The sequence below is a fragment of the Felis catus genome, chromosome B3, assembly GCF_018350175.1.
Source record: "Felis catus isolate Fca126 chromosome B3, F.catus_Fca126_mat1.0, whole genome shotgun sequence".
Classification (NCBI taxonomy): Eukaryota; Metazoa; Chordata; class Mammalia; order Carnivora; family Felidae; genus Felis; species Felis catus.
In genome coordinates this window covers 135565209-135577590 of record NC_058373.1, presented here as the reverse complement: position 1 = coordinate 135577590, position 12382 = coordinate 135565209, and the positions used below count along the sequence as shown (strand labels likewise).

Here is a 12382-nt window from a genome sequence, read left to right as displayed (position 1 = left end):
GAAGGAAGTTCAGCCAAATTCACTGACCATAAATCCTGGCCCCAGACACACTCAGTTGTTTTGTGGGTAGGAGCTTACCAGTCATGACTCAACTCCCATTTATATTTGACTGAAGGTGCATTCCTTCTCTGTACACTTGTGCTGTCCCGGCCAAACACCGGTCACATAGGCTTTCTCCCTTTCGGGTCTGTTCTGACCCCTCCCCAAGCCTTATTGTTGGAGTCAGGTGCTGGCCCGTGGAGGACAAGGTAACAAGCTTCTGCAGATTGTAGAACGTCAGGTGGGAAGCCGCCTGTGGTCAGCGCTACGTGATGCCGGGATCCTCCTACGGAAGGGGGTCAGCAAACCGGCCCACGGGCCAGATCCTACCCGCAGCCCGTTTTTATAAATGGTTATATTGGAACACGGCCCTGCTCTGATTGTGGCATCGTGTCTATGGCTGCATTCACACTGCAGCAGAATCGAGTAGTTCATACGGCCCACAAAGCCTGAAATATTTCCAATCCGGCCCTTTACAGAAAAAGTTTGCCGACTTCTGCTTTAGAGCTGTGCTCTTTGGTACGGTAATTGCCAGCCTCGTATGGCTACTTACATTTCAACTTAAATGAATTAAATTAATTCAAACGCAGTAAGATGTAACGCTTAGTTTCTCAGTGGCATCGGCCACATTTCACTTGTACAGTTGCCACAGGCGGCCAGCGGCTGCCGAACTGGAGAATTTTGTAGAATGTTTCCGTCCTCGTAGAAAGCTTTGTCGGGCCGTGACGGGCACACCTGGTCATGCTTGAATGCTTCCAGAGATGGAGTCCTTGGCACTTCGGATGTCGCTCTCCATTACTTGGAAGCTCTCGATTTTATTTTTTCATTTATTTACCTTTGAAAGGAAAGTATTTTTCTTACCTATTAAATGATTAAAAATGTCCCCCTCATTTAATAAATGCACTGTCTCCTGGTGGTGTCACTCTTTTTAAAAAAATTTTTTTTATATACGTGTTTTTAATGCTAATGAATTTTTATGAAAGACACAAACACAGCCAGGTGAGAAATGAGCAAAGGAGCTAAATAAAAACTTCACAAAGAAAGATACCCAAATGGCCACACACACAACAAAACAGGCGCAGCCCCTCATTATTCATCAGGGAAATGCAAACAAACACACGAAACAGAACACGAAAAAGGCAAATCTAACAGAATGGCTAAAATGAAAAAGACAGAGAACGATGACTCCCGGTCATGACGAGGTGCGAATGGAAGTCTCATTCATTGCTGTTGGGAGTGGAAGTTGGTCACCGCCTGTGGAAAACTGGTACCATTTATGGTAGATTTGCAGTTAGGCCTGCTCCATAACCCAGCAGTCCCACTCCTGAGTATATGCTGAAGAGAAGTGTCCACACTTCTGTCCTACGAGTCAAGTACAAGTACATTCCTAATAGCACTATTCGAAATAGCCAAATACTAGAACAGACATGTCCCTCAATTGTAGCACTGATTAAAAAAAAAAAACAGCACTGACAAATGCGGTATATTCATATAATGAAATACTGTACAACCGTGAAAATGAACCAGCTCCTGCAACATACCACATGGATGAACCTCACAAATACAATACTGAGCAAAAGACACGGACCCAAAAATGTATATACAGCATCACTCCATTTACATAAAATTCAAAAACAGGCAAAATGAATCTTTGGTGTTGGTAATTACTGCTTACCTTTGGGGAAGAGTACAATTAATGACTGGGAAGGACCTTCTAGGAGGTTCTGGGGTTCCTAGGATGATGGACCATCTGTGGTGGTTATACACATATATTCACTTTTTCAAATTTCACTGAGCTATGCCCTTGATTTGTACACCTTCTTGCTTATATGTAATATTTTTTAACTTTACTAAACATAAATGTATTACAAGTTTGTAGAAATTTTACTTCTCAAGATCCATTCTTAACTTTTTTTTTTTAAGGTTTATTCATTATTGAGAGACAGAGAGAGACAGAGTGTGAGCAGGGGAGGGGCAGAGAGAGAGGGAGACATAGAATCTGAAACAGGCTCCAGGCTCCCAGCTGTCAGCACAGCTGTTCAGCGGGGCCTGAACCCACGAACTGTGAGATCATGACCTGAGCCGAAGTCGGACGTGTCGGACGCTTAACCAACTGCGCCCTGGTGGTGTTACTCTTTTGCGCTCTGGAATCACACAAAATGAGTCTGCTCCTTCTTCCCCATGAGAGTTCTCAGATTCTCCTGGAGGTTTTTCAAGATAAACATCTCGGTTATTTCAGTCTTACCTGTTGCGTGCCATCCAGTTTGGTATCCACTCCCCATCCATCTCTCATCAGTGTGTCCCTCCCAGAATGAGGTTCCCAGAACCAAAAGCCAGGTGGGCGGGGTGGGGGGGTCCTAGGTAATAGAAGGGAGCAGGACCATGTGGACTCTTCAGTCAGGAGGCCTGGCCCGGCACCGAGAACGCTCCGGGAGGCTCGCCAGCCCTCAGGCAGGGCTGCATTTTTCACAGGAGAGGGAGCCCATGAATCTTCTCCAGATTATCGAAAAGTGGAGAGGGGGCATCCATGAGCTGAAGAAGCTCAAGAGGCACAGATCGAGGTGCTTTCCCCCCAAAACCACAACAGTGGGATATTCCCAGGTTAGAAGTTGCTTGTGTGGTGGTGATGGTGTTTGACGATGTCTTTTTTGGTGTTTTCCTCTAGTACGAGTATGCTTTGAGACATCTGTACGTGCTGGTCAACCTTTGTGAAAAACCTTATCCGATTGACAGGTGAGCCAGCCCTGGGCCTTGCAGGGTCAGTGTCATTCCAAAAGTAGAAGCAAGCAGCATTGCTAAACCTTTTCTGCAAGTGGACACTTTTACTTCTGCCAGCCACCCCCTCTCACGGGAGAGGAATCCAAAACTGATGCATCCTCCGTGAGATAATTGTTGGGTGGGTCCGTCATAAAGGATGACCTGTTCCAGGTTGGATTAGGTTTGTGTTAATTTTCTTCAGAGTTGACATGGGTCACCAACTTCTTCTTCCTGTTTTGCACAGAATAAAATTGTCCATGGACAAGGTGTGCCTTCATTACTACTGAAACACTGCCTTCCTGACGGGTTTCCACGTGGGAACACTGCTGCTCAGAACGCGTGCTAATCCAGGCAGAAGAGGTAGAACAAGAGGGAGGTGAGCCTCCCAGGCCCTCCTGGGGAGCGCGGACATTCCCGGGCCACCCTCTAGGCCTTGCACAGAGACCTGCTCACCACTGCCTACTTCCCCAGCCTCCTGCAGGTCCCGTGTGATGCTCCTATAAAACCACAGATTGGTGTGGGGAAAGCTCTGTGTTGAGTATAATTGCTTCTTGGGAGGTGTTTGTGCTCATTGGTTTGAAGGAGCAGGAAGTTCACTGGAGCCTCTGTAGCCAGTGAAAGTCTCTGTTCTGCGGAATTTGAAGCAGATAGGGTGATTTTATCGAAGAGGGATGTATGCCCCAAATGGAAAACTATTTTTAGGAAATCTCATGATTTTTGATTGCTTTTGTATCTTATTTATCAATAATGGGCAAATCTCAAAAAATAAAATTTTATAATGGAATCTGAGTATTAATTTCAGGCCCCTGACTTGGTTAGTGTATGCTCTGGGCCTCAGCTCCCTCACCCCTTCCCACGGCTCTGCCCTTCCTGTCCCTCTGTACTTCTCGGATTTCTCAGCCTCTTGTGCCTTTGCTACTTACTGGTCCTCTTGCCCCAGAGTGCCTTTTCCTGTGTGTGGTAGGTTCTGTAGGTGTATGTGAAGTGCCATGTCTCCCTTGAACCTTCTTCCACTTCCTCCTGGCCCCCTGACCCCCTCATCGAAAGTCCTCTCCCCTTTCTGTGTTGATTTGTATCTCTTACAGCACCTGTCAAGATCTGCCTTTACTGGGGAGGGGGTATCTCAGCTCCTGGAGGGCAGAGACTGCCCAACTTACTGTTGTTTTCTTGGCCCGGTGCCCCACACTGGGAGGTACTCAACGCCGGGCTCGCTAAAGACACCTAAGTAACACTAACCATATCCACGCAGCGGAATATCACAGAGCATTAAAACGGAACGAAGCTCTTTATGTGGGAATGTTAAGCCAAGTTATCAGTCACCAGAGACCACATGCTACACGATTCCATTTGTATCTATTTGTCCAGAATAAGCAAGTCTATAGAAGCAGAAAGTGGGTGAATGGCGCCAGGCAGTGGGGCGAGCAGGGAACGGGGAAGGAGCTGTAGCTGATCGCTATGCAGATTTCTTTTTAGCGGTGACTGAAAATGTTTTATATTCGCACAACTCTGAAAATACAAAAAAGCCCCAGAATTGTACACATTCGGTGGGATTATGCAGTTTACTCGTTACATTTCAGTGATGCTGTTTTTAAAAACAAGCCATATAGCCAGATGCTGTGTAGCTAGCTAGCTAGAGAGAAAGCAAATGCGAAACACTAAGTAAACCCCGATATTCATGACCACCTGTCTTTATTAAGTGAGACCTGTCTTACTTAACAGGGATTGATGCCCTTAAAAATTTTTTTTAATGTTTATTTTTGAGAGAGACAGAATGTGAGCAGGGCAGGGGCAGAGAGAGAGGGAGACACAGAATCTGAAGCAGGTTCCAGGCTCTGAGCTGTCAGCATAGAGCCCAACGTGGGGTTTGAACCCACGAGCCATGAGACCTGAACCAAAATCGGACGCGTAACTGACTGAGCCACCCGGGCGCCCCCGATGGATGCCTTTAAAGTTTGGAGTTATGGATCGGACGTTGGGACACTGGCCAGAAGGGTTATGTCCGTGACAAATTCCAGGTGTTAACTTTTGTTTCTAATGGGCCCACTTTCTATCAGCACAGGTTACCCTTTCTCAGCGAGGTTGTCCTCCGGCTAATCAGAGGACCTCAGGATAAAGAACTCTTACCATCCTACAGATTTGGGGGAGCCCTAGGGTGTTAGGTAACAAGTACACGAAGCATAGTGTGTGTGTCGTCACTAATGGTCAATGATGGGTGAAACGGAGGGCTGGCTGATGTTCAAAGAAACCTGAGCACTGAAAAGAACTTTTAAAAGGAGTACTTTAAAAAGGTCTCAAGATACAGGTGGGAAGAAGCTCTGTTCTTCTATTTCCACGAACTGTGATACTCTTGTTCTCCATTTGTCCTCTGGAGAATGAAAATATGTTTTATCTACTGAATAAATACAGAAACTCCAACAGCATTCATGGTCCTAAGGGTTAAGAACAGCTATATTTTGTTTCTGAAATAAACGGCAATTGCCTAATTCACAGTGCTTTGGTTTCTTTTTTTTTTTTTTTCCCTTCCTCTTGTGGTTCCACAGGCCCCCAGTAGAAGTGGGCTGTCTGTGCCTCATATTGTAATTTTCTGTTCGATCTCTAATGAGGTTGAACTTTCCATGTGTGTCACAACTAAGATCAGTTTTTTTTTTTTTTTTTGTAATTATATCCAAAACGTAGAGACATGTTCTGGCATAAGAGTCATATAACACAAAAATATTCAGAGCAAATTGTGGCCATCTCTTTTCCTCCCCATAAATCCCAAAGAGCAGTTTGGTATTCATCAAGAATCCCCTTCCTCTCTATTAACATACCTATATGCAAATTAGACTTTTTTTTTAACCTTTTCATTATAAAAATATATAGGAGACCATGCAAAACAAATATGTTGCTTAGTGAATTATAAGGTGACCATCCTTGTAACTATCACCGAAGTCAAGAAACTGAACTTTACCAGCCGTAGTAGTCAAGGTCGTCTGCAGAAACAGAACCAATAGCAGACTGGAGACCCGGGGGTGGGGGGGGGGGGGGTTGCAGCGTAAGTACAAAAGCTGTCTGCAGGCAGATTCCTTCTTGCTCCAGACTTCGCTCCAGGCAGGCCTTCCACTGATTGGATGGGACCCACCCACATTACAGAGGACGATCCCCTTTGCTCAAAGTCTTACCAATTTCCCTGTTGGTCATTACATCCAAAGAACACCTTGGCAACAAACATCCAGAATCACATTTGACCAGATATCTGGGCGCTGTGGCTCACTCCACGTCGACGCATAAACCACACCAGCCATCCAGAAGCCCCTCCTGTTCCATCCCGGTCACGGCATTGTCCCCCCCCCCCCCCCCACCATGACCACTCTCCTGTGTTCTTTGTGGCGTTCACGCATGTGCATCCCCAGACACTGTTCGCTCTTGGCCACTTAACAAAAACGGTAAATGTCTTTTCAGCTCCTTTAACCTACGGATTTCCTCCCCATCTCTTTCCAGCTTCTGTTGAGGAACCTAGGCTATTGAGTGGTGGAGTTTCTCAGCCTGGGTTTTGATGACTGCATGCTATGGTGTTAAGCATGTTCCCGGCTCACTCCTCCGTGTCCCCTACAAATCAGCAGCTCAAGCATGCTCAGATTGGTTCCTTTTGGCAAAGGATGAAAGCAGAGTGTGCTCTTTGGTCAGGAGGCACACCGGCTGAGGTTTGTTCCTTTAAAAAAAAAAGTTTATTTACAGAGAGCAAGCAGGGGAGGGGCAGAGAGAAAGGGAGAGAGAGAATCCCAAGCAGACTCCTCACTGCCAGCATGGAGCCCAATGCGGGGCTCGAACCCACAAACTGTGAGATCATGACCTGAGCCGAAACCAAGAGTCGAACACTTAACCGACTGAGCCACCCAGGCGTCCCTACTCCTTTCTGATAGTAGTTGACGCTCAGTGCCTGTATCCATTAATTCATCAGAGTTGCAAACTGGTAAAATTCTATCATTTTCTTCTCCTTTATTAGCTGCAATAACTTCTCTGCTATGTATTTGTGTTTGAATTGGTTCTCTCCCCCTCAAAAGGTGACCCAGTAAACTTTCTAAATATTTTGAACTCATGGATGTAAACACATCTAATGGGTTTCAATCCGCTGTACTCTGTTGAAGCTGGGGCAGTCGGGTCCCCCCTCAAACCTGCATGCCCCTCGAGCTCAGTGGAGAGCACATCCCTCCGCTGCTGCATGCAAGCCGGGAATCCAGAGGCCCACCTAGGACCCTTCCTCTCCCTCACACCCTCCAGTGCATCCTGCTGCCGCTGCCTCCTCAATGCTTCTCAGGTTTAACCTGCCCCTCCCCAACCCCCTCCCAGTCCAGACCTCACCTCTGCCCTAGGTTCCTGCGGCCGGCTTCTGTAGACCCCCTGCCTCCTGCCTGGCCCCCTTCCAGTGCCACTCCAGGAGAGTGGAGACTTCCCACCCTCCTTGTGATGCCAACCAGGATTACTCAGGGCTCGGCCCCGCTCCATCTCTCACTTCCCCTGGCCTCAGGCCACCTTGAAATGACCGGTTACCCTACATACAGCATTCTTCAGTCTCGTTTTTTTCTGAGGTTTTTAATTTTCTTATCTTTGTCAAGAACTGTCTGGGTTGGGTCACCTCAGTCTGACTTCAGCTCAGGTCATGATCTCACAGTTGGTAGGTTCAAGCCCCACATCAGGCTCTCTGGTGTTAGCACAGAGCCTGCTTCAGATCCTCTATCCCCCTCTCTCTGCCCCTGCCCTGCTCACATTCTCTCTCGCTCTCAAAAATAAATAAAATACAGGGGCGCCTGGGTGGCTCAGTCGGTTAAGCGTCCGACTTCAGCTCAGGTCACGATCTCGTGGTCTGTGAGTTCGAGCCCTGCATTGGGCTCTGGGCTGATGGCTCAGAGCCTGGAGCCTGCTTCCGATTCTGTGTCTCCCTCTCTCTCTGCCCCTCCCCCGTTCATGCTCTGTCTCTGTCTCAAAAATAAATAAAACGTTAAAAAAAATTAAAAAAGAATAATAAATAAAATACATTAAAAGGAAAAAGAACTGTAGGTCTGAGATTTTACCCCACTTGCAAGCTAACAAGGTCACTTGCCGCAGTTTCATAGGTGCTGGCAGAAGATAGGAGACCCCTGGGGCAGAGACAAAGGACTTTATGTTACTCCCCACACTCAGGTTGCATGAGCTTCACATTTGCTTCCATCCTCCCTTCCCACCATGTGTACGGAGGCCGAGGTGGGCCCAGGCGGATGCTGTGTACACAGCGGGGTCTGGGTCATGGCTGAGAAATCTTGAGCTTAGGAAAACTCCCTGATCTTTTAAAAAATGCTGCTAGCAAACCTGTGCAACTCCTGCCCTGGAGGGTGACACTGTCTTCCAAGGTGAGAGAGAGTATTTCATTTTCCTGGTCAGGAAAAAAAAAAAAAAAGTCTGCCTTCTTCCCCAGAGGGAAAAACTATATAATTCAAGGCTATTCAAACACTCTTAAAAAGATGACTAGAATAAAAGCTGTCAATGACCCGTCACTAGACATGTGGAAATGCAAGGGACATGCGGACTGTCTCCTGGTGGTGTTGCAGGAGTTCTAGTCCCTCCTGCCCTTGGCCAGCTCCTGATCCTTCAAGACCCAGCTCAGATGTCCCTGTCTCCAGGGAGCCCTCTTTGCATCATCCAAGTGGGTTACCCTCCACTCCCTCAGGCCCCAGAGCATCCTGTGCTTACTGCTGTCATCAAACTGGTGACAGCTGAAAATCGGTGCATGGCTCAGCAACCCCCAGATTTGAGCTCACCTCTACCCTATAGACCACAGAGTGCCTTCGTATAGATTTGGAAAAGGCATCTCTTCTTCTGAGCGGACATGGTGCTGTTCCAAGGAGCAGCCAATCTTGGAGTCCAGATTGAATTTCAGTCCACTTAATCACCTCAGCTGTGCAACCTTGGCCGTGAATGACCTCCCGGCCCATATATGCAAGCCCTCAATTTATTTACCTTTTCAAAAAGATCTGAGGCTTCCCTTACTTGTCCCCCGCCCCAGCAGGAGTTTGTGTGGTCCCTGCAACAAGCCTGGGAAATCGGGACATAAACGCTCATTTTAAGAGCAGGGAAGGGCGCCTGGGTGGCTCAGTCAGTTAAGCATCCGACTTCAGGTCAGGTCATGATCTCGTGGTTCGTGAGTTCGAGCCCCGCGTCCGGCTCTGTGCTGACAGCTCGGAGCCTGGAGCCTGCTTTGGATTCTGTGTCTCCCTCTCTCTCTGCCCCTCCCCCGCTTGTGCCCTGTCTCTATCTCTCAAAAGTAAATAAACATTACAAAAAAAAAAAAAGAGGGAGCTGGAGATGTTCCGTGACTTGCTGAGGGCTCCCAGCTGGGCTGGAGCCGAGGTTCTTCCCACCCTTACTGCTCAGCAGGTCTTTCTGACTTTGAAAGCAAACAGATGTTGGAGTTTCCTTTTGGCTTAGGGTTGCGTGGGCTGAAAGGATTCCTGGAGAGCCTTCCTCAGAAAAGAATGTTTCCCGGCAAATCGCGTGACGGCTGGGGAAGAGGGGAAGCCACCGCTGTGAGCTGGCACTTTCGTCCCCAGAGCCCAGCTCTATATAGCCTTCCTGCGAAGGAAGGGCCTGGTTCCTGCCACAGCTGCTGCCCACTTCCTCCCAGATGACACTGCCCAGCAGGAGGCAGCTCCGGTCCCGGAATCCAGGCCAACTGAGGGCATACACAGCAATCGCGTCTGCAAATGTGTGCCAAGACTTCTGGACACAGCCTCGGCCTGCCAAGTGGGAAGATGGGTGTGTCTGTAGTGGGGGACGGGGCGGGGGGAGGGGGTGTCTGCCGCAGCCAGACGGCTCCCTCCCCCTCTCTCTGCCCCTCTTCCCTCTCAGGGCCTCTGTTCTCTGCGCATCTCTCCTGTAGGCCCGCCCCTCGTCCCTCCAGCTCATAGTTGGGCAAATCGGATACGCCACCTTAAGGTGTTGTGAGGCCATCACGGGCCAGGCACCTTCAGGGCCTGTTTGAGATTTTTTCTCGATGGGCAGGACTTTGTACCCAGCTGTCACTGGGAGGCCTGGGAGAAGTAGGAGTAGCAGGGCAGAAAGCTGGTGGCTGCTTTCTCCAAGGCTGGCCCCAGCTCCGGCCTCAGGCTGAAGGCTAGTGAAAGTAGAAGAGGGAGCCAGCCTGCCAAGGGGAGAGGGGACACATGCCAGGGAGGAGACAGATGAGCCCCTGTCACATTCTTTGTTCCTGTCACCCTTGGACACACACACACACACACACACACACTGATGCACAGCTCTGGACTCCTGACTGCTTGCTCGGGGCCACCCTGTGACACTCACCATGGCTGGCTGCCTGAGGCAAGTTCACCCAGAGCTGGGACCTAACAGGCAAGGTTTGATGACTGGTTTTCTACCAACAAGACACTTGTGATGCTGTGTGGGTCAGGAAGAAGAGCCTTAGATTTTGGGGTAGGTCAGCCCTGAGTTCAAACCTCTGACTGCACAAGCTTGGGTACAACACCCTGTTATCAGCTGAATTGTGTCCCCCCAAAGTTCCTATGTGGAAGCCCTAACCCCGAGTATCTCAGAAAGTGACTGTATTTGGACACAGGGCCTTTAAGGAGGGGAGTAAGGTTGGGGCGCCTGGATGGCTCTGTCGGTTGAGCGTCCAACTTTGGCTCAGATCCTGATCTCACGGTTTATGAGTTCGAGCCCCGCATAGGACTCACTGCTGTCAGCCTGTTGGCACAGAGCCCACTTCGGATCCTCTGTCCCCATCTCCCTGCCCCTCCCTGCTTGTGCTCTCCCAAAATATATATGTACAAAAAGAGGGCATTAATGTAAATTAGGTCAGAAGGGTGGGGCCCTAATCTAATAGGACTGGTGTCCTTAGAGGAAGAGACAGAGGGGGGCTCATGCAAGAGAAAAAAGGCCACATGAGGACACGGCGAGACGCAGCCATCTGTGAGCCAAGAACTCAATCCTGCTGACCCCTCGGTCTCAGACTTACGGCCCCCAGAACTGTGAGAAAACAAATGTGTTGTTTACGCCCCCCAGTCTGTGGTATTTTGCTAGGGCAGCCCAAGCAGACTCGTACGCCCCGTTCTTCGAGCCTCGATGTCCTCATCTGCAAATACCTCCCTGCAGGGGCTGTTTGCAGATTAAATAAAATAATGCAGGGGAATCACTAACCAGTGCCAGGCTCCCCCTGAGGGCTCAGCGTGTGTGATGCCCTGGATGAGGCCCGCACCCCTGTCCTTGTCCGATCACACCTCCTTGTGGGCAGAGACATCTAGACAACAGGGAGTCCGGGCAGCCCCACCCCTCCTGCCTTCTGGCCTCTCCTGGGTGAATCCCGGCATTGGCCTGAGGATGCTGGGCCCTGCACACACCCACACACACGTGCGCACTGATCTTACAGCGGCCCCGTCAGCCCAACTCTCTGGCTGCTTCTGCCCTTCCTGGGAGCTGGACATAAGACCCCAGGGCTGCGCTAGGACCCAATCCACCCCCTGAATCCCAAACCCACCCCATGTTGAGGCCCCGCCTTGGGCAAAAGGCTCCCTCTGACTTTCCCCAGCTGCCTCGGGCCTTGTCGGAGGCGGTGGGCACTTCCCTTACAGCTGGGGGTACAAGGCCGCATCGCAAGCTCAGCTCAGGGCTGTGGGGACTGGAACCCCAGGAAGGGGACGGTGTCTGCATCCTGTAGCGGGGGGAGGAGGAGAGGGAGGGGCAACCTGGGACCGTGCCTGGCTACCCTCGGTTTCTGTACATTTGCCCGTCTACGCTCACCCCCAGCCTGGAAAGTCCTCCCGGCCAGCAGCGTCCTGAAGCAATCCTGTATCTCACACCGGGCTGGCCTGGAGCCAGAGCCCAGAGCCCAACAGCTGTTTGTTGACTGGCTAAACGAGCTGGCTGATGCCCAGGGGGTTAATTTGGGCGAGTCCAGCCATCCTTCCCTGGGCACACTGCTCGCTGCCGTTCACGCTGGGGCTCCGTTCGAGCTTTGTCTGTTTTATTCTCTGTTTCCCAAGGCCTAGAAGAGTGCTGACAGTTAACAGGCACTCAACAGATACATATTTTTAGTCAGCGTGGACGACCCAGATGTGAATGGTTGGAATCTGGAGGACAGAGCAGAAGTATCAACAGACAAGAGCAATTTGCTATCTCTCGTGAGGAGATGAGCCTGGGGGGCTGTGCAAACGTGTATAAGGACTCTCTTGCCAGCCTAGGAAGTCAGAGGAGTCTTCCTAGAGGAGATGGGCTTTGAAGGATGAATAGGAGTTTGACCAGTGACTCCAGGAAACGGTATTCCTGGGATAAGAAGCAGAAGCAGGAAGGTGTGAGATCATTTTTGAAATGATACAGAGGTGGGAATGACGGGAACCAAGGGTGGGGTGGGGCAGGCAACAGATGACCAGGCCGAGGGGCAGACGGGGGCCACGGCCATGGGATGATTGATAGCACACTGCAGATTCTGTCAAAAGACAGGGCCTTCGGGAGAAAGGAGGGGGAAGTCTTCTGAACCCCATCTGGGAAGGGAGTTAGGCATTCATGGGGGGAGCGGTCTGGCCGGCTGAGCAGGGCTCAAGCCTCTTGAGGAAAAAAGATG

General features: G+C 49.9%; 1 protein-coding gene across 1 annotated transcript in view; it reads left to right on the top strand.

Moving 5' to 3' along the window:
* Positions 1-3580, top strand: part of LGMN (legumain) — a 36423-nt gene extending 32843 nt beyond the window's left edge. Inside the window, exons 13-14 of the mRNA XM_003987931.5 lie at positions 2705-2772; positions 3041-3580. Of these exons, the coding sequence (XP_003987980.2) occupies positions 2705-2772; positions 3041-3083 (111 nt within the window). The 3' untranslated portion in view covers positions 3084-3580. The remainder of the gene's footprint in view (positions 1-2704; positions 2773-3040) is intronic.
* The last annotated feature ends 8802 nt before the right edge of the window (positions 3581-12382 follow it).